Raw genomic sequence first — 23,587 nt, 5'->3', positions numbered from 1 at the left:
GGTTTTCTGCCTAAAGAAAAAAAAAAAAAAATCACTTGAAAAATTGGCAGAAGTACCAGTTTCCTCAAATTACAAAGTTCTCTTCCCCTAACTGAGTCTGGCAATTGGCAGCTCTCTACAAAGACAATTTTTTTTTCTATCCCCTCCCCTACTCCTTGATTTCAAAATAACCTTCAAGGCAAAAAGAGCAGTCCACAGCACCATAAAAAAAGAAAAAGAAACTGATTAAAATGTTGCTTGAACAGAATGCTTTGCACTTTGACTAACTTGCATCAGGTAAAATGCTACCACATCCCTACAGAAGAAATTATCATATTACAGGAAACTGGACACATACATTCCTCAAGGAATTTCCTATTCAGAAGTCCTACTGAAGAAACTAAACAACAATACAAATGAAGAGCTTTATTAAAATCACTTGGAATATCCTTTGAAATTTAATATCATGTAATATAAGTGCAAACTCCCCTATATTAACAGGATGTGACACATGTGAAGAGAGGACATTAATATACATATAAACAGAAAAGCTAAAATATGTTTGACGGTGATATACTAAATGGCTACATAAATGTGACCATAGTTAGAAGCATATGTAATTTTGTTTCCCTCTAGCAGTGTCTTCTAAAGCATTATACACAGTAAATTGCATTTAATTCTAATCCCTGCTTTCTTATACGTAATAAGAGATTTGTAGAAATATTGTAGGCACAAGCATGAACAATGCAACAGATGTAAAACAGAGGCAGAAGCCAGGCACTTATTTGTTCTTGGCTGCCAGAGGTTTACGGCTGATCTTCTTTGACTTGTCATTGTTTTTCTTTGGAGGTTCAGGGTTCGCCTGCATGTGTCTGCCATAAAGACTGTAAGGAAAGGAGAAAAAAAATTTGTGATACAACCATTAACCACAGACTTTTACTCAGCAGCACATCAAACAAAGCATCTAGTTACTAGGAAAAAAAAAAAGTCTTTATTTTGTCTCAACACGCTGAATTTTCTATTAGCTTTCAAGCTGCAGTCATTAACATTTGGGTTTTTGTGACTTTTCAGGGGAGTAACATCAGGGAAGAGCAAGCTTTTGGAGCAGTGAAGGAGCAATCAGTTTTGCCTTCAGAAACTAGCAACCTTTATTCTGCAGTTATGGGATTAAGGCTCAGAAGACTGCAAGGATGTGTATTCAAGTAGACAATGACAAAAATTGGGTTGAACTGGAGAGATAGAGTGCCTGCTTAGAGCAAAGTGAGCATCATCCCTAACCAGAAAACCCAGGGGCTTGATAATGTGACAGAGAGCAATGGTGTCACAGCCGCCTTTGCTGCTCACACATGATTGATAGCACTGGGACAGATACCAACACATCAATGCCACATTAGTAAGTACCACTGATTAAATGTTGACAAAGTATCCTACAATTAAGATGGCTAGCATTCACTGTGAAGCTAAATGGACTACATGGCTGAAAGGATCTTGCTAAATATCACACAGTAATTAATAGATAATTTATTAGTAATCCTGATTAGAATAAATTAAAAACCTACCCAAAATAAACACAGCTCAAACTTAACTTCACTTATTGACATAAAGTGCTTTTTGAAGATGCACTTTGTGGGTTTTGGTTGGGGTAATTTTCTTCATAGTGGCTGATATGGGGCTGTGGTTTGGATTTGCACTGAAAACTGTTGATAATGCAGGGATATTTAAGTTATTGCTAAATAGGGCTTGCACAGAACCAAGGCCTTTTCTGCTCCTCACCCCACCAGTGAGGGGGCTATGAGTGCACAAACTGTTGGGAAGAGATGCAGCTAGGACACATGACCCCAGCTGACTCCAGGCATATCCCAGACCATACCACGTCCTGCTCATCATAGAAAGGTGCGAGAAGAAGGAAGGGGGGATGTTCAGAGTGATGATGTTTGTTCTCCCAAGTCACAGTTACATATAATCTTGGAGGCCTTTTCCAACCTTTGTGATTCTGTGACTCTATTCTATTTACTATTCTAATTCTGTGGTCAGAAGACTAAAAGTTACCACTTGATTTTAGCATTATGTTGTTGTATCTGGAAGATACTTCAGCCTTGGCATTCCCGGACTGTGGAATGGGATTAAAGCTTCTTGTAAGGTGGGGTGAAGAGGCAGTGCTTTCTTTCACCTTCTCAGCAGCTGAAGTTTTACATCATGCTGCTAATAAGCAGGCTGCTGTCAAGGTGTACTATAGCCAAACAGCCTTGCTCAAGGAAAATACAACTGTAAACTATGACATTACTTCACCTTACTGAAATTTTATGTGTGCCATCACCTGCTGTCAACAAGGGATCAGGTGGCATTTCCTGATGAAAGCAGCAAGCCCTGACCCTCTGCAATAACTACATGCTTCATATTAGCTACAATACAAACATTTTTATTTTATTTCTGAAGAGACAGAGCTCCAGCAGCACAAGGCTGTATTTTATCCAAGTACACAGTACGTGTATTAATCAAATATACATCCTAATAACTCCCATTTTGGAAGGTGTTAAGTGAGTTGAGCAAGGGAGTCTATGGAAGGAGATGGTTCAGTATCACAGCAGAAGAGCACAGAAGTGACATTCAAGGAGGTTGTGCCATCAGAAACTGACCCAGGATAGAAGAAGTCAGGGAACAAGCAGCATCCTGTTCTGAATGATATGCAGTGCAGCATTTGAACCACTTTCAGCAGTAGTTTTGTAATTCTCAGAAGATAGCACTAGTGAGGTAAATACAAAATCGACCTTCAAGCTGTTTTTTGGCTTTTTTAAAGTTCCTATTTGGGACTTTAGGCACTGATTAACAGAGAATCCAGTCATCACTACTCAGTGATCCTACTGTATCGGAGTACAAAAATCCTTTGTGGATAGGAACAGAAGTCCCCTATCACTCTCCTGTGTTCCACATCCTCCTCCCACATCTCCTTTGCCCTGTTAGTGCCAACCCAAAGAGGACTGAGACAGCTTAACTGGTTGTCAAGTGTTACATACCCTCCTTTTGCTCAAGTTGGTTTAGACTCCCCCTTTTTGCTTTGGAAACTTTATGTAAGTTTCCCTCTCAGGTGCTCCTTTTGGCATACATTCTGCCTCTCATTTCCTCCTTTCTCAGAGCAAATGTTGAAGCATGTGGACTGTTGGACCTCAGAAGAAAAAGGGTGTAATGGGAATTCCACTGACTACACAGATGCTTTCAAAATGGAGAAAACCTGAATACTGACAATTTTGAATGAACTTCAGAGTTCTGGTAAAGTCTATTTGGGCAATGCCTTTTGACTAAGAAGAGGTCCAGAAGCCACAGCATACATTAAGAAGTAAAAATACCAACTGACCCAAGATACTTTTGATATTTTTTTGATACCTGCTCCTTACAATATTCAGTGCTATTGCTGCCCCAGCAACTCCTTTTGTCGCATGCAAATACTGTATTAGTAGTAATAGATGCAAATGAGTTGAAGGCATCTACAGCACTTTCACATTTTTTTAACCTATTTTCATGTCCAAACACTTCTATCAGCATGAGCACTGAAGTTTCATCCAGCAAAGTAATTACTGGGTTTGAAATAAGAAAATTAAATATATCTACTTCGGTTTCCTTTGCAAAATAAGAGGAGTTTTAATGCACATGGCTATCCCAACTGAAGATGAGTGCTTTACAATCTTTCATGGAGTCTGCTAGTCAAAGAGCAAGGATCAGACGTATTAAGATGATACAAGCCTTCACACACAGGGTCTTCTCTGTCCTGTCTGCACACATCAGATATGAGGAGACATATGGTGTGACAACAATATTTAAATACAATAATGACTATGATAATGCCTCTGGGACAGAATTTGCCTTCTGTTACACTAGGGAAAAGAGAACTCAAAATTCTCAATGAACTCCAATGAACAAACACCACTTTTATAACTCCCAGGGGGAAAAAAGCTGCAGGGGAAAAAAAAAAGCAAAATAAAAACACTAATGGAGCTTATATGCACAGAGAAGCAATTATCTGACTTCCACAAGAACCTATTACCCTTTGGTTTTAAAAGATGTGAAGTTTGCATAAAGTCTTTAATAATTTCAGTACTTACTAGAAAGACACAGAAACAGCTGTAGCCAAGCTACACAAACTAGGTAGATGCTCTTGTTCTGCATGAATGCAGAGTCAGATGTGTTAGGCAGAGACACCTGCACATCATCCTGGGCAGCAGAGGTCAGCTGAAGACATGCCCACAGACAGTTCTGCTGCTCAGCTGACGGATGGTGATGGGCTAGAGGATGACACCTTGACACAGCTGTTTGCATGACTAGACCCTTAGCCAAGGCAGATTGTCTCCACAAACACATAAAGGAATTTTGATGCAGAGTGTGGCCACGGTTTCAAGGCAGAATTGTGAGGTAAGTGCTGATAACACATTCATGGCAGTGCCTTCCCACTAGATATTTTGAAACTTCATCTGTTCACAGCACTGGTACAGCTCTAAACAGGACACGACACACAGCTTCAAGGCTAAAACCTCTGCTGAAGGACAAAATCTGGAAACATATATTTGTGATGTTTGCAGTTTGCTAACAGTCAGAAGCTGGTTACTGTAACCACAGCTCACAAACTGCAGAACCTCCGTAGACTCAGCAGCTACAGTATTGTACTACAGTATTGTAGGCAGACTTCCCATACATAAAAATTAAAGGGGAGATTACATGCAAGACTGAAAGTGCAGAAAGCCCTCAGACAGAGACTTTGAGAATCTTTCTTTCCTTGTATATATTTTTAAAAGTATCTTTCATGAAAAAAATGTTTCTTTGTATGCAGATGCAAACATGAACAAAATCTTCATGAATGCTCCACCTGCCCCAAAGGAAGTAGCAAACGACAGCAGCATGGCTGCTGCAGCAGCAAAATGAACAACATCAAGTGAGAAAGATGCTCATTAAACTTCATCATTCTGTCTACTTTAATGATGCTTTTACTTAATAAAAATTCCCTAAAGTAGTTGCAAGGATATTAGGCAAGGTCTCTGGTTATGTATCAGGGGTCTAAGCTGTCACTAGCAAGCATGCAGTTCAGGAGAGGCATTCCCAAGAGGCGAGAGTGAATACAGCTTTCTTGTAATAAATTCAGAGAGAATCAATAACCACGGCTTGCCACATTACTTAAGCATTTAGGAAAGTAGGTGATCCTTCTAAATTAAACCACAAATTGCTAAATGTTGCAATTTACAGCATAAGATCAGGCATGGAACCTTGTAACTTGAAAGCATATAGTCTTGCTACTAAAAATTTCTGAACTTAAAAACAGAACCATAGTTAAAATTCTTAAATTCATGAAGGTCAAAAGAGTCTCTTTGAAAAACAAATTCAGCACAAATACCTCCAATTTTTCTCTCTTGTACAACAAAATGCTCACTAGCCAAGGGCTAGAGAACTTGTGTAAGCTAGTGAACTATTGCAAAGTGTTTGATGTACACATTGATTTTTTGAGTTTAAGCATTTTGAAAAAGGATTTCAAGACGGAGCCATGAGAAATACACTGGTATTTCACTTCATGTCTGTAACAGATCTCCAGGGTGAGTATGCAGTATAAAAAGGACAACACTGTTAAATATAGTCTTGGAGAGATGCTACCTCCAGCTATGTACTGTAATCAGGGAAACAAAGGTGAAACATTCCAGCTCTGCTGGATTTTTCAAAAGGTGAAGTTCAGGGTCAGGCAGATATTTAGTGCTCAGATCAAGCCTCAAAGTGGATATTCACAGTGACCTCAACAGAACAGTCCTAAGCCCCAGCTGATGAAGCAGGAGAAGGGAAAGGCTGAATCAGTGGTGGTATCACTACAAACCCAAAGCTGAAAGAAGTGCGTGCATGACTGATACATGCTGGCTACCCTGCAATAGTTACAGTTCACATGCACTTAGAGCAAGGTGCTTTTACCACGCCAGTTTTTGCACAGCTAATTGTTGCTCTGGCGTCCCCTCTGAGTGACTGGGACTGACTTTTTCTATGAGGGAGCTGCTAACATGTCATCCCCTCAAACCACATATTCTCTCTCCCAGAAAGGGACAGATACTGGGATTTAACTGGTCAGTCATGTACAAGTGAGAAAAAACAGTGGAGGTTAAAATTACTACACAAGTATCATATTATATTGGTAATTCACCAATAATGTTTTTAGTCTTTGTGATGTAACTCAGATATCTCAGTGAAGAGGAACACTGCATGGGTGAGTGAAAGCAGTACCTGTTTTCCTTACACCCGAATGGCAAACTGCAGCTTTAGGATTCTTAATACGGAAAACCAGACATGAGTGATTCATTTTATTCAGCTAATTTTTTGCCCTTTGTTTTCAAGTACTCTGAGGGCAGATGACAGCAATGTCAGTGATGTCCACCATCTGAAGCTCTTGCAAGTTTCTTCAGAACCGCTCAGTTCTGGCCTGCCCCTGTGTGTGCAGCTCTCTCCTGCTCCACGATGGAGGCAGCACTGGTTGGATGAAGGGGGCAGGTGCTGGCAGTGCCACGTGCTGCAAGAGCCTCTGGGCCCCTGCACCTGCAGCTCTCAATGTGCTGTGAAACTGCTCCACTATTTTTAGGTCTGTGAACAGTGTGTCTTCCTCTATAGCCCACTGCCACTCTGGGATGCTTAATGCTTCAGACTGCCCCTAATCTATACATGCCAGAGCCCAGCCCCGAGGCACTCCCAAGTGTAACAACCTATGTTATTTTTCTGTTCCTTCCACCTCCTTCAATTATCTTCATAACCCAAAGTTCCTGCAGACTTTGCCTGTCACTATTCTTCCTAATTCCCCTTAAGTCCTGCATTTCACCTTTTAAAGAGACTTTCTGCAACACCAGAAATCCCTTATATCCTCAAATGCTTTTTTTTGGTCCTCACCCCACAGGCACTCATTAGGGGAGCTGATTATCTCTTCCCATCTTGGGTTAGCTCTTTCTTTTTCTTAGCTAGTTTCATTTTTTGGAGCACAAATTAGGTAAGAAGAAGAGGATTCAGCACAGGTGGAGAACTAAGGATTCAAACCCATGTCTACCAGTCAGTGAAGATCTGGCTAACGAAGCCAGTGGAGTAAAGAGCTTTTTGGGTGATCAAGTACAAGTGTCTGCTGTGAGATGCTTAGCTGCACTGCTCTGTTAAAGATTTTCACCAGCTACAGAGGACAGTGGGTAGCTAGCTGACACGCAGACACTCATCTTTAGCTATTTTAAAGTGCTAGATGGAGTCCACCCAACCACTCCCTCTATGTTCCCACTCTGCACTCTCACAAGCTGTTAGCTATCTTACATTAGAGACTCTGCTGAGTCACGCAGTCCAAAGTTGACTTACTCAGAATTCCTGCCTAAAAACACTCCAAATCTCAACAAGCAAAAAAAAGTACTCTGCCAAAACTTTCTGGAGCTCACTGTTTCAGCATCTGCGTAGAATGTGTACCCTCCAAAATAAATCTCCTGTGTCTCTTACTAGCTACTTCACCATTCAGTTTTCCACAGGGCTCCCTTCTGCTGGACCCCTCTACCCCAGTCTATTTGCTGCTCTGTATACCTGAAGAAAGGCTCAACCTCTATGTGCCACATTTCCCACCCTCTATCCCTACAGGTTACTGTCAGAGACAGATCCTGACCAGAGGGATCTCTGGCCTCAGCTCAGAGATCCCAGACCTGCTGTGTCAGTGAGGGAGATCTGAGCTGAGGTAACTATGATTTACAAACACTTGCTCTACTATTGGGCTGGCAATAGATGCACAATTTTAATTCTGCCAGACACATTTGTTCTTAAAATGGTTAATTTAATCCTCACTTCTTTGAATTCACCATCTTGCATGTTATAGGGAACTAATGTCTTTTTTTCCCCATAAAGGAATTCCAAGTAGGTGTTAGGTAGTTCTTTAATTAATACACAGTAATAAAAGAAAACCTTCCCCTTATATTCTCTGAGGCTAGCAGCCTCTTGAAGCAAGTACTCTAAATGTGAGGCTTGTTAGGGAAGCACAGCTGGAAGCTCATAGAAGCCTAGCAAAAGAAAGAAGATTTGCAAAGCTGGCTAATGACTTTGCATACCCAACCTGAAAGATCTTACAAGAAGCATGGCTTTTGGCAGACACCATTTTGAAAGCACAAGGAACACTAACATCTAGTTTCTGAAAGACCTATCTTGATACCCAGGGACCCCAGCACTGAAAATCTTCAGCCATGCTACAAATCCAGAGAGACACACAAGGGGAGCCTCTATGGAACTGTCACTAAGACAGAAAGGACAGGGCATGCTTATTCTTATTTCTTTCAAAACAGAGACAAACAGGAATTAAGATTTCATCTAGGGGATCTATTATGCTGATAAAACAACCCCCAACTAGGCCAGTATAATGAAACAGCAGCCTGAGAGCACGAGGGAGAGAACAATTCGCTCCTGCATGTGGACCGTCCTGCCAGACTATCTCAATTATGCACAATTTCTCCCCTGGGACTCAGATCTTCAAGCACATTCAGGAGGCCTGATCTCCTTTCTCATGCTCCATTTTGAATGGAGCGATGAGTTGTTCAGCCTACATGTACAGACCAGTCCCTGAATTCACCCCAGGCATGAAAAAACTGCATAGAACAGAAACCGAAGTTTTAAGGGTAGGACCTGCCACAGACTGCAGTGGAATATTTTCCTACTTGTTTTCACAGATGAAATAATGCTTTCCTACTTAGGACCAGAAAAAACAATATCATGCCAGATGCAGGCATCAGTTTAAACTCTGAGGGCTGAGATATCTACTAGAACAAATGGCATCCTACATCTAACTCATCAGAAGAAATCAGGAGCCACAGGAACTGCAGGGGCATGCTCAGCTTCTTTGGCAGATGCCAGAAGAGGTAGCTACAGATAAAAATGCACCACTGAGAAGGAAAAAGACAACTCAAGTGAGAAAGAAGTATGTTCAGTTTACTGAAGTGATCTGTATCATCCCAACCCCTATCTTTATGTATTTGTAATTTGTGAGCATGCGTTAGATAAATCAACAGTTGCTCTACTTCCCCAAACCACGTTGTTGGGACAATATTCAAGGCCACCTGCCTGATCTCAAACTAACCCTGGACAGGCAGCAAACACAGCACAGAAAACATACTGGCATGCAGCACAGACATCCTCCTGGAGACAGCTGTGCACAGTATTCTTTATTCTTATGTTATTTTAATGTTGTTGTCTGCGTGGAGTCCTTTGGGCTTCAGTAAAACAGTGCTCACTTTCCTTTCTGAATGCTACACTGCTGCTCAGATAAATGCCCTTACATAATCTTTATTATTGATTTATTACATGCATTTTGCTGTGTACCTAATTAACATTTAAAAAAAAGGAAAACAGGGGGCAAAAAATAGCCAAGTGCAAGCTAAGGAACTTTCTTTAAGTTATTATATGTCTGGCAGGTATGTATTTCTTTTCCAGTAACTAGACGAAGTGTACCAATAAAATGTATAGAAGGGACGCTGGGGAAATATTGACACAGAGAGTCTCTTTTTCCTTTTTAAGCAAAATTGAAGTGTCTGAGTTAATCTGAACCTGCTCTGCTGCACTCTGAGGATGACCAGTTTCGCTGGCAGTAGCATGGAGAACATTCAAGAGGCTGCAATTCCCACACACAGGGTTTAATCAGCTGCCCTGCTCTGCTGGGCTGGCTCACACACCTCTCCCAGGGCATCTGCCTCCGCCATCCCAACTGTTTGCAGGGCCAGCTCTCCAACAGCTCCTTAAAATAAACATAAGGATTGAACAGTGACAAGGGACACGGTGACAAGGTGGGGAACTCAACCAAACTAACCCCTCTGAATCACCACCTCTGAGACCCTCAAAGGGAAAGGAGGAAGTCCCAGACCTGTCACACAATCCATTTGTGTGACCCAACACAAGAAACTCTGGCAGGCTCTGTGAGCTCTGCAGACCACCGTGTAAAGGGAGCACAGGATTTACTGTGGGATGCTTAGACAGAGTTTTGGGATTGAACAAGAGTTTTTAAAGGTTACAGGACTTATGAGTTCTTATGAGGATAGAGCAATAGAGTGGAAGTGAGTGACCAAGGATGACAGAAGAGAACAAGTGCAGGGAAAAAGAGGATGAAGCAGGGAATAAATGAGGTCAACAGTGTGCAAGCAGGAGGAGGTCAGAATGCTTGACTGGCAGAACTCTGTGCCAAATCACCTTGACTTTGTCCTCCCTAAACCCTGTTTCTAGCTGTTTTCTGTGTGAATGTGCCCTCTGTTCTGGCAGTATGCATACATGTCCCAGCAGCATGTTCAAGTTCAAGACAGATCAGCTGGTCAGTAGCATGGACTGAGTCCCAAATACTGGAGTGACCAAGGCACTCCAGGATCAGCCTCCAGAAAGACTCAGGGGATGTAGGCTGATGAGACTGGGTCTGGGGGCTTGATATTTGAAACAACAAGACTGGGGAGCCAGGTATCAGAGGGATCCCTGACACAGGGTTTTCCCTGAGCATTGCAGGGAAAGGCATTGAGGAATACAGTCTGACTGTTGTTTGTCTTCTCTGTGTTTATGTGTCTATCTGTCCTCCCATCATGCTAATCTACCCATGGCTGGCAACGTGTACAAACACGTTCTGAGATTGTGGGTAGCCTTGCTACTGACTGGACAAGAGAACAAGGATATGGAGCAGTTACTCACTGCCGTCAGTGAAGGAATTTACTTGGTTCCTCCAGGACACTGGATTTAGCTGCTCAAACCACTACCAGGAAGAAAGTGAAGAATAGAGGAAACTCACTTCACTTTATGGCAACACTGCAATGAAAACATTGTTTTTTGACATAAAGGATCACATACGTAGTGCTGCATCTCAGACATTCCGATTTCACTTGGCCAGATGAATTGGCTTTGTTTAACTCGTGATGGATACACTTTGCAGAAAAGCTGTTCTTGGACAGTGTTTTTGAACATGCTTTAACCGGTCAACGCAGGTCTTTCCAGCCCCCAAACACAGCCCTTTCACCTACTCCCTGGACAACGCGGGCACAAACATGCCAATTATGTCAATCTTACAGACACCTGGTAAGTTGTACTCTGAGAAATCAACATACATGCAAAGGAAAAAGGTGTTTCAAAGCCAATTTCACAATCATTGCCATCATATATGTTAAAATGCTGAAATACTGAAAGCCAAAGACTGAGTAGTTCTATATGGAAACAAAACATATCAATACAATGGTTTTCCAGTTATATAACTTTACTGTGGAAGACCAAGGATGGTCATTCAGAAACCACATAATACAATGATACAGACTATTCACCTAATTTTCCAGCTAGTTTTGAACAAAGCATCACAACCTTAATATCTGGCAAACAATCACTGGGTTTTAAGCAAATCTTTGGTGATTTTCCATGGCTTTTACTGTGCCAACAAAGCTGTTCCAGAATCTTTTCAGGAGGGACCTATGCTATGTGGCAGCCAATAATCTTTATGGCAACACTGCAATGAAAATGTCGCTTACTGTAATGAGCAGAGATCATAAGTTAAGCCCCCAGCTACCTTTCCATTATTTTTCATTAGAGTTTTTCTGACTTTGCTATGCTTCAAAGTACTCAGGGAATTACTCCAAATTAGGCTCACTAGTCAGCTCTTCATTACTCAGACCACGCTGAAACTGAGCAATCAGCAAACTGAACCAGCTCCTGAGTAACACAAGACAGTAACATTTGCTTGAATGTTTACCATTTCTTTTTTAGTTTGTCCTCTTTCTTAAAGCTCTGTTCTGTAAAACAAACTTGCCCACAGTTGGAGGCGGTTCTAAAACAACAGGAAAATCACATAGTATTTTTTCATGCCATTAACACCTTGAGCAAAGGGTTGGGCTTCCCTTCATCAACCAGAAACAAACTGTGATATAGTCATGTTTTTTTGACAGCAGTGTTTTTCCAAGATTTGTGTTCCATAGTGCTAGATGAAGTGGGTGAGATAAGAAGTCTCACTTACTATGTGAATCCTCAGCCTTTGAAGAATCCCTAATTTATGGCAGATTTTTACACTGACTTCCTTCCCTCTTGCAAAGCAAGAAGCTAACCAACCTGCTGGAAAAGAGCAGTAATGCTGACATCATTTAAGTTCTGATGTCGTCCAATCCACACAATTTCCCAAGTTACTTTCACCATCTTTCAGTGCCCACCGTGTGAGAAACATAAAGCTTTTTGACAGGCTTTCTTCTCCCCCAGTGTCTGTCAAGATGAAATGGCAATACAGCATCAGCCTGATTTTGATTTCAACAAAATCAATAGAAGTTTTGCTTCTGATTTCATTGGTTCAAGGTTTGGCCTTTAAGGTCAATTATCCATGCAAGCTAAAAAGCAAACTGCAGTTGCAGTGTGGCTCACAAACCCCAAAGTATGTACAAGCTATGAACAACATCTAGGCTGGCTGTGAACAGTGGAATGAAAATTATGCCTTCTCATCAAGTGCTAGCAATAGCTAAGGCCAATGAGTCACTCTTTGATTTTTTAATGCACACATTGACCAAAATAGTTTCTTTTGCAAGGAAGGTGGGATTATGCATACTGATCTGGTTTTGCTCAACATCCTTTTGCTGTAGGTAGGCAGCACTTATCCTAAATTGTTGGTGCTTACGAATGCTCATGAGTTAAAGGAAAAAATATGGAACTTTACTGAAAAGGACAAGAACTAGTTTACTCATCAGATATTTGCAAAAGGCACCCACAGGAACCTTCAACCATGATGTAAAATAAACCAGTGATTCCACCTCCTTCTGGGCAAGAGGAAAAGGAACAGTTGAAAAGTTGAAAACATTCGCACTGAATCAGTCTAAGTGCCACAGCTACAACAAAGGCACAAAGAGTGTAACAACAGGGAGCCAAACACAATGCTGCAGTCTTGGTGGACAAACTGCAGATCACCTACTTTGCATCTCCTTTGAAACATATTGGAGAATACATTGCAGGGAGGGCAAACACGATCCTTGGTTCTTTCTTTCTGGTTTCTCAACCAACAGTTTTCCAAATCCCAGCCTATGCACACAAGATAGCAAACAGGCACCCCCTTACTTTTGAAAGATAAGATATTAGATTGGATGTTAGGAGAAATTTCTTCACTGGAATGGTGGTCAAGCATTGGAACTGACTGCCCAAGGAAGTGGTGGAATCACCACCTCTGGAAGTATTCAAAATACATGTAGATGTGGTGCTTAGAGGCATGGTTTAGTGGTAGAGTAGCACTGCTGTGCTCATGGTTGGCTCAATGATCTCAAAGGTCTTTTTCAACCTTTGTGATTCTGTGATTCTAATCCCAGCATCCAGCTTGTGATATGGAGTAGATTTATGAGAAATGCAGGAATGGGAAAAGCAAAGTGACAAAAGATTTGTCAACAGTTCTCTGTCACTGAGAATGCACTTCATTAGGCTGTCAATTGCAGTGTCTAGGAGACACATTTATTGACAACTTACTGTCAATTGATCCAACATCTATATAAAGCTCTTCTTATGCAACGAGTTAGCTGACTCAGATGATGATGAGATCTATAGAGAATTAATAGCTATACTAAGCCCCAAACTGCTCTAATTTCTAAACAAAATGCAACCAGAAGTGATAAAAGCTCACCAACATCTCAGCAGCTAGATCATATCCACTGCTTACAGCACATCTTGGAATGAGATTCACTTTGATACACTCCACAGCTGGGGTAAAAAAAAATAGTTTGACCAAAATAGTTTCTTTTGCATGGTATGGGTATGAAGTACCCATACCATACCAGTACTGGTTTTTACTTGTATGGCCATCTGTACTTGTGGAATTACTTTTGAAATACAGGGACTCTGCATTTTCTACTCCCTCAGTTTAGCATGGAAGCACCCAGAGATGTTGTATGGCAACCAAGTGCTCTGTGCAGCTGCATGCCTCAGCCTCTCACCAGGACAGGGTAATGCTGCAAACGGCTAATTGATCCTGCAGTGGCTTTAATAACTGGCAGTCACTTCACACTGCTGGCAGCATTCCTGCAGTGCACACACTCCCATCCTTTGCCTGCTTTGCTTTGTACTATCTGTTTTATCACTTCATGATAAGGCAGTGTCAAAGACAGCAGGCATAACCTATTCTGGCATCTCCATCTGGCTTTATATATCAGACTTGTGCTGCTCTGGTGGATTAGTTTCAGATCCCTGTTGGCAGATCAAAGGCAGCAATAATAACCACAAATCAATCCCTCTTTAAGGCCTAAAACATCTTCTCCGTCATAGCATGCCTCATTTCTTCACCACTCCAGAGCCATTATAAATACCGACTTTGCCTAGACACAACAGTTGTATGCAGATACTCAGGCCCTGGAGAATTTGGCACCGAGTTTTCACCTGCTTTTTTTCTGGTCTATTATGACAATCAAAATGAGCAGCATCAATAAGAAGTGCTCATGTAAACATTTGAGTCCCTAAAAGTCAGAAAGCTGCTTGGTGCCAAAGTGAGAGCATACGCAGAAGATGGCTTGCTTCCCTTAGTCTCATCTCAGGTAATGGATTTTCCAGCACTCATCAGAGCTGTATTTTCACTGAAGCACCCAGCTACCTTCAGCTCTCTGCTCAGTGCTCTCAGGTAACCAACAGATGTTTTCAGATACAGAAAAGATGCATCCTCAGTTGAACAAGTGCACAGTGGACAGGTTGCTTTCTAATGGTGCTTCCAGACAGCTTCCCCCTTGATTAGCACATGCTCTAGAAAACAGGACTCAGAAAAGGGATTCACGAGGTTCAAGATCCACACTGTTGCTCCCATAGAGAAGTAACATCTGGATCCTTTCAACATGACTGTGCTTGTATTCTTGAGATTGCTCTTATTTTCCTCATGTTCACCTCCTAGGATTTATCTAAAGGCAGTGGAAGTTAAAAAATGACTCAAAGATTAGGTAGCAGCTTTCTGCTTGGCTACATCTTACTACCAAAATGAGACTTTTAATACAGGAGAAGTAGCTTTTGTTTCCTTCCTCTCTGTAACACCTTCACAGGCACAAAGCTGAATTTACCATGATGTAGATAGGCAGTTCCCTGGATCTCAAATCATCCAGAGATACTGTGCCCAAAAAAACAAACAAGCAAACAAACAAAAAAAAACAAACAAACAAAAAAAACCCACCCCAAAACAAAAAACCAAAACTGTGCCTTGGATTTTACATGAAAAATGCACCTGTGCTGTAAAAGGTATACCTACATAAGCACTGAAGACACAAACTCTCCCTCTTACCCTTTAAATCCTTCTGTCTTGTAACTTACGGTTTGAACTACATCTCTGAAAAGACTCCAACATCAGCTAGATCAGCAATAGTTCAATATTCCTACATTCTACTTACAACAAACCCCAGGTTTAAATAACAAAAATCAGAGCTGCTTAAAGATCTCCTGAAATTCTTAAGAAAAAATTAACCAAAGATAAACATACACAGATCATCTGGTTCCAACACTGAATTTGTACAGCTTGTAACAGCCAAAAGACCTAATATTTCACATAAGGGCTTGAAAAATATTTTCTCCTAAAATTATTTTGAATACTAATGTAAAGTAGTTTGATCTTGATTTTTTCAGTATTTATTAAGTTCCACTCAATTGACTGTTTACTCCTTATAATTTTTTACTATACCCATAAAACTAGAATGCTGTCTCGACATATGGAAAATGTGGATGGTATATATTGCTCATAGCTGCACATAATTTCAGGAACTGTAACTACTATTGCTAGATAATTTTTAAACTATGAGAAAGATGCATGCTATTGAAGAAAAATGGTGAGGCTATAAAAAGCTGCATGTGTTTGAGTCAACCAAGTAAAGAGAGTATCATCTTTTTCTCACAGTATGATTCGTCTCCATGCTAGTGGAAGCAGAAAGTCAGGATGATTAACTGAAGACCAAGAAAAAAAGACTATCCTCTTCTTCCCTCTCCCACTATTGAGCTTAAAAAATGTTAAAAAAAGGAAAAAAATGACACTGGCAGCTTCTAGGACAGTTTAATAAACCTTGGGGAAAGCCTTAGTGTGGTATTTGCCTTCCCAGTAGAACCTAAAGCACCGCTACTAAAGTAATACAATAAAGTTTATGAACTTGTCTTTACTGCTGCATAATTTATCTTTGAGAAATGATACGATGGTGAACAACTGCTCTCTATGAATCTCTTTGGGCTTCAATGGACCACAGGCTTTATCACAGCAAGTAAACTGGATCAAGATTGAACTCCAAACCAAAAGATATACAACATAGTCTTGGATTAATGAAAAACACTTAATTCAAAAGTTAAATACTAGTACACTCAAGTATTTTTTATGCTTCATGTCACCTTCCAAACTAAAAGTCCTTTTGACATATTTTACACTGAATCTTAAAAGAAACAAATTCCAGAACCACTCATATTTCTTTCCCTTCAAGAAAATTTCCATGTTCTGTTTTATTAGGTTTCTAACAAAAAGCAAATATATCCTTTCATAAAAAAATCAAACAAAAAAATCTCAACCAAAGCAGAACTAAAGTCACAAATACAAAACCACACTGCAAATTCAAAATAAACAACTAAACCTCAGTAACCAAAGACAAAAATATACAAACTTCACTTCTTTTCCTAGTCTAATGCTCATGGTACCGTTCGCTCAGACCACTTCCCAGCACTGTAGTTACCCTGCTCTAGAAAATGCTTCTGTTTTGGGGTGCATGCTTTCTGCCAGGTCAGCAAGTTAATGTGTCTATGCAGCTCTTAGATTACTAGATTTAACATGATGAAGGCATGGGAAACCCTAGGCAGAAGAAAAAAGGAAAGGGGGAAGAAAACAGATAAATCCATTTTTTAACTCAAAACTCCCCTCACAAGTCAGACGGTGGGAACTGGAAGGTGTAACTGCACAGTGGGATGTGCATATATGCTGTGGAGAAAACTTCATTGTCACTCAAAGCCCACAAGCCTGTGCAATGCTGATATAAAGAGTGGTGAGGAATGAGAACAAAGGGACAGAGACACACAAAATAATGGGCAGCCTGATTTTTTACCAAAGACTTCTAAGACAAGTCTGTAGAAAAAGCTTTGTAAGAAACCTGATTTAGCCCAGAAAAAAACCTGTGCTTAAGGACTGTTGACCTATTTGTACAGGTCAACAGGGTAGTTTTCATCCTTGGATATTATGATTGCTGGTCAAGTGGCATTTTTCCATACTTTTGTCTATTACAAAATAATTTCAGGTTACTAGATTATTTGATAAATTCCAACATTTCATGGAATGTTCTAGGCAATGGAACACATTATATTAACTTTGATGAAAGCAAGAAAAGGAGAGGGAAAAGGTATATTGACACACAGGAGTTGTGACCTCTTGCAGTGGTTAGCATATGCAGCTGTTTCAGCCATCCAGGTCTGGGGTTAATGGCCTATAGACCAAAGAGCCATGGAATGGCTGCCACTTTCTTTGTCCAAGTTAATGAGTCTGGCAAAGCAGAACCCCCATTTCCTCCCTAAACTGCAGTACAGTTTAGAAACACTGACACCCAGAAAAACACTGCCTCAGGAAGAGGAAAAAAGACCAAGCCAGGGGAAAGATGGAAGAGAGGAAGGAAGAGCTATGAGGTCAAAAGAAGGATAAGAGACACACAAAGCTTCAGGTATGGAAAAGCAACTGGCCCTGGCAAAAGAAGACAGAGCTCGTATATTGCAGGAAACATGCAGGCAACTCTCACTTCAGTGAAGAAAGGAAGCGTGAAAGGAATGAAGGAACAGAAGATCATGCAGACCATCTGAATTCATGAAGTCCTTATGGTATAGGGGGCTCTTGACTGATGCAAGGAGCATACCCCCCAGATGCTGCTCTCCTACGATTTTCAGTCCCATTACTTCAAGACCAAGCACAGTCAGCATGAGCACACTGCAGCAGACCATTTCCCGTTTAAACATACACGGTGCTTTGGCACTTCTTCACATCCATCTCTCAGTCACATTAACTCCATTAATGAAAAAATAAATGTTGCAAAAGGGAAGTATTAACACAGCCAATGCCAAGGACATTAATTTTAAAAATGCTATTTACTTTGTATCAGAGCAGTCATATATCTTGATCAGTTCTTAGTCTTGTCCAGATTCTGATTCCATGCTGTAGAGACAAACTCTGTCCTGCCTCGCTTCCTGCACATGATTAATTTACTTGACATCTTTAGTACTGTACCCACTTGATGGGCTTCATTCTTTTAGTAGAAGACAGTAACTCGTGTTAAAGCAAGACTGAGTTTTTTAGTGCAAATCCTGGATAGTGACTTACTGTAAAGTCACAATACAGCTAGAACTATCTGCTTGAAGAGAGAAGACAGCTCCATACACAGCAGTTAGCCCAAACAGCTTTGGGAGAAATGTGCAGCTCCATGAAGAGTGGGTGGCTCCTCAGTCTTGAGGGGATAAGTGCTAGGTCCAGCCAGCTGCCTATGAGTATACTCAATACCTGTCTTTGCAGATCCAAGAGTTCAGACACAGGACCCTAGTGAAGACAACTGTGTATGTAGCACACCTTCCTAAATCTGTTCCACTAACACAAACCAACCACAACGTCAACTCCCCATTTTGTCTGAATCAACAGAAAAAACTACAGAGAGCACAAAATGACTGTCAAAACACAAGGCAAAGGTCAGTCTGATTTTTTTTTTTTTAAATTTGCCAAGAGAATCAGGCAGCCAGAGCAGCAGAGCCTATGTAGCCTCTGGGATGTGTGGGTGTGACACAAATCCTTTAGTGTCCTCAAGACACTAAGGATTTGGCAATTATCTCCACAGCAGTCACTGTTAGAAGCAAACCAAATATTTCAATATTTTCAGGAATGGGAGAGGAACCAGAAGCAATTACTCTGTCAGGAAACATACCTATAGATAGCTTGGAAATAACCTGCATATGTGAAGGCAATTTCCACCACATCCTCACATGTCCAAGATGTGACTTCAGTCGTTCTTAGCAGAGCCAGGTGACCTCGATGCTCTCCTGCTCTGATACCACATTAGTGCCCGGCTCCCCAGCAGGGTTCTTTGGCAGACATCACATGCTAAGTTAGCATTACTAAAGCCCCAGCTGATATTCTCTTCAAAACTCCTCTGTTCCCCCTTTCTTGGTCTCTATGGCAACACCCAGCATCCTGCAAACAGCACGAGCCAGCTCGGGGCTCACTCTGCACTCATTCATCTCAGATGTTTGAAGAATCTCCTCTTTTCCCTGTACAATGTTTCTAAAAACAGAGTTTTACTCCCTGCTGATGTCCCCACATCTCTGACACAGTTCCACTGGTCCGTGTCACAAACCATCACAGCTGCCCCAAATGAGGTCTTACTCCAGACTACGTAAAAGAGCCAAAATCAAACCCAAACATGTTGTCTATCACTGGAGGCAGAGTGTGGACATTCTCTTGAAAATATGGGTTGTTGTGAGAGCTTTGCCTTTTAAAAGCTATCCCTGCTAAGTAAAGGCACTGAAGATCACCTGTAGATAGCCAAAATAAAAACAGAGAGGCAAGGACAAAAGAGCAGGACTTTACTTTGACCTGCATTTTTTCCAGGTTATATGTTATTATTCCTCACTTTACACTCATTCTGTACTTATGTTAATTCTGACCTCAGAGAATCAAGAAGGTTTCGTTTAACTTGATTCTGTTCTTCTTCTTTTACGGTACTCTTAAGATGTTATTTCAGTAGTGCAAACTTTCAACCAGATATTCTCAGAGCCTTTCTGAACATTTTTTTTCTAATTTGGAAATTATTTTTAGGAAGAGGGGGATGTATCTATGGTGTACTTTTTATTCCTGCCAGAACAATGAAGAACAGGCCAGAAGTTCACAGCTTTAAGATAAAATAATCAACACAGAAAATAAAAACATTTTGAAGAAAGGAAGAAACTTCCTTGAAGGAATTATATTCTTTTTGCAAAAATTAGTTTAATAGTACTTCTGTTTACGTGTATGGGGAAAAAATTACACATGCTACAATAGGAGAACTGTAACTTCTCCCAGTGCATGGAAGAAAACATTTTCTTTCAGAAGGAAAAAGCAATTTTCGTTGAGACAGTATATAATTTTCCACACACAAATGTGCTCATCCAAATCCAACCTACATGTCTCTGTACCTTATGCTCAAATTTTCCCTCACTGCATTCAATACATTAAGTGCTACCTAACTCCCACCTCCTGAATTCAGCAAAAACCTCTTTTTTTCATTTTAAAAAACCCCTTTGAAACAGAATGTATTCTTGTTGTTATGGCCTACAACTTAGACACTGAAAATAGCCATTAGTTAACAACCTACCTATTACCCTGTAAAGTGTTAACAAGTGTGCACCCCTGCTGTAAAGAAATTGCCCGAAGAAAAGGGCAGGGTAAACTTCCGGGTCCACTCTGATCCGGAGAGACAAAACATTGCAGGGCTTTATCACTCAAAAAACCTTGCTCTTTTATCTTCCTGCTCCACCTAACCTTTGTTAGCCAGCTTATAAAAGGATGGGCCACAGAACAGCCATGAGATTCACATCCCTGCACAGAGTCATGAATCTTGGTCAGTGTCTAAATCCTGGGAGCTCTTATGGAGCCGCCTCCTCACCCCAGGGACAGGAAGATGTTTGAGATTATGCACCACCATTGTATTTACACTGAAGGCTGCACACCCTTATACACTTGAGCTATCAAGTCAGAGCATTTGCTGGTTACTGGATTAAAACAGGGGAAGGGATGTACTGAAACCTGAATTTTTCTAGAAGCAAGAGGAAGAGATGATTCAAAATGGCTCGGAATAATTTTAAAACCTCTTAGTTCAAGCTATGATCCCAAAACCATATGATTTAAGTAATTCAAAGCAGTTACCAAGCTTAGCAATGTAGTGGTATTAAAGGAAGTGCAGCTGACCCCAAGTAAACCAAAATCACAAAAAGGAAAACCAGTGTCCTAAGAAAAGGACAAGCAAGAAAACACAAGTTGGTTGTGCTTTTGATATTAGTCTGTCATACCTCTCTCTCAACTACTGATTGGTGATGGGAGGAAAAGGCAGAAAATATTGTCTTGTAGCCCATCCTTTGATTATTTGTCTCCTTGATTTCTGCTTTTACTAAGTGCTCAATGTTTCTGCAATTTCACTTCCTCCTATCTTTTCCCTTTACATAATCAGCCAATCTTTCTCATGTATCTTCCCTGTTCAGGATTTTGGTTCTTCCCATTTATTTTCTGTTTCCAGCTCATCAGCCTGCCTCTCCTTTCTGGTCTTCCTCCTGTACCACTTTTATGCTTTCTTCTTTCCTTTTCTTTCCTTGTTTCTCATAATTTTATAACTTTTTTTTTTTTTTTTTTAATATAGGATACTCATCTTTCCATCTGTGCTCCCTTTTTGCCTCTCTGGTGGTTGGATCTGAAGAGGAGTAACTCTGTTTTGTGACATTAAGTAGGAAAATGAAGGTCCCTTCTTAATATTTTTCACAGCAGATGGGCGCACACTGCACAGAGGGAATCTGCTAAAATGTGTTTTAAGATATTTTCCTGGATCCCATATAATCATTCAAAAATATTTTTAAAGTATTTAAAAAGGATTTCCTAGGAAACACTTCTTCTAAATCTTTATGGGAATTGCAGTAAGTTCCATTTTTTTCTTTAAAAAGCAGGCATGAAATAAAAGTTATTACTGACATCTGTCATATTTTGAATTCCTTTATAAAATTTAGTAGTGGCAGCATAAAACAGATGTAGCATAAAACACTGTGAAACAATCTCCCTAACAGAGCATCCTTTAAGGAAAGCAACTTCATCATTGACAGTCATTTGTAACACAGGAGGCAGCTTCCCAGGAGATATTTGCTGCTGTTATATTAGAGGTAATTAAACTATAAGGTGATTTATTTCTTTGCAGCCATGTAATTGAACTTTCTAAAGCCATTAATGATACCATATGAAAGTATCAGCAGATGTGGAACATGATTATCTCCAGCAAAACTGTGTTTACAACACACAGGGCCACTAAAATTCTACAAAATGCCATTTATTGGCAAAACATTAATATATTAACCCACAAAGGACAGTGCACTGAGGGTAGAAATGCTGTCACTAAATGGAGATCTCTCCACTCTTTCCCCAGCTCTCTCTTCCCTATGATTGACAGTGATTTTCAGAGAGTAGGCATTATCTCCAGGCAAGAAAATCTAAGTACATAAAAGATAGTTTTATATTAGTTCTATTGCAGCACTACTGATTACTAAAGGAACCTCTAGACAACAAAAAATATATATTTAAAAACAATGCATATTTAAGGGTGAAAAAACCCCTATGTATAAAAATAGGAGTACCAATGCCTCATGCATTTTCCCCACCATATTAACTAATCCAGCAGAAAAATCCTTGATATGTCATTTGCTGATTGACGAGCACAGAGAACTGAGACCTGAGCACAGAATTTTATTGCAGAAGACATTTTCATCTGCAGCCAAATCACCAGGGAAACACTTTGTCAAACAACTTCACTCTGCAGGGACACTTTGTGACAATATTGGCAACTTAAAAATTTGTTCTGGTTTTTCCAAGAGCATCTACCTGTCCATGTTGAGAAATATTTACAGAAGCACTGCAATTCATGCAGATGACCAGCTTAAAACCTGGGAACAAGTGTTTCACGTTTAGTCACAACAATATGTAAAAAACAGATGCTCACAAGCTCTAGTTTTAAAACAATATTTATCTCTTTATCTACATATAAATTATCCAATATATTTCGGTGGACTTTCCTATCGAATCCATGTACTTTCATAATAACTGACATTATATCAAGCAGGGCTACAAATCAATACTTGTTTTCAAGTGCTCAAGTACCTCTTTTATCTCCTCCCCCCACCCCCCTTTTTTTAACTGAGGGGGGACTGAATCTAACACAAGGTTGTTTTTACATCATCAGGGTAGGTATGACGGGTTAATATATTCACATTCCTGCTGCTCCTGAGAAAGGAATCTGAGTCCTGTTGATTGGCTTGAAACTTCTAATTATTTTCTGTGTTGAACAAAATTCCCAGGTCTCACAATTCTTCACTGAGATGGAAGGAAGAGTGACCTACTGTGAAATTTTCTCCGTTGAGAACAGTCATTCAGTGCCCTCAATGGCCCAGCTGTGCTGTCCACAGTGGGCTAAACCTGACAAATCCATAAGTAGTCTCAGTCAGGATTTATGTATAAAAATGTATGCACAATTCCTTTGTTCATAGATAAGCATAAAACCCCAAATAAGTAGCTAGACAAGAGGGCTAAGACTACCCATCATGTGATGGAGTAGGAGAAATGAGGAGTGCCACTATTTCTCTGCAGTCAAGGCACACTGCCATTCCAGCAGATCAGCAGCAAGGAACTCCCAGCTTCAACACAAGCTACTGGTAAAACTCCAATCCATTGCCCCAAAGAGGGTAATTTCTCCTTTGGATTCTATGCTTAAACCCTGTAAGTCTAATTGATAATTCTGTATTTAAAAATGAGGAGTTAAGTGTAGGAATGTGCCCCCTGTGGCCAGAGTGACAGAACTATCCTCTGTTCCCCAAAAGGAAAAAGCCCAGAATTTTCTACACCGATGAAATCCTCATAAGACCTTTC

General features: G+C 40.5%; 1 protein-coding gene across 1 annotated transcript in view; it reads right to left on the bottom strand.

Moving 5' to 3' along the window:
- Nucleotides 1-390: 390 nt before the first annotated feature.
- Nucleotides 391-23,587, bottom strand: part of RSU1 (Ras suppressor protein 1) — a 103,806-nt gene continuing 80,609 nt past the window's right edge. Inside the window, exon 9 of the mRNA XM_038126786.1 lies at nucleotides 391-863. Coding sequence (XP_037982714.1) covers nucleotides 761-863 — 103 coding nt within the window. The 3' untranslated portion in view covers nucleotides 391-760. The remainder of the gene's footprint in view (nucleotides 864-23,587) is intronic.

Source organism: Motacilla alba, chromosome 2 (assembly GCF_015832195.1).
Source record: "Motacilla alba alba isolate MOTALB_02 chromosome 2, Motacilla_alba_V1.0_pri, whole genome shotgun sequence".
Lineage (NCBI taxonomy): Eukaryota > Metazoa > Chordata > Aves > Passeriformes > Motacillidae > Motacilla > Motacilla alba.
This window is presented reverse-complemented; position numbering and strand designations above follow the sequence as displayed.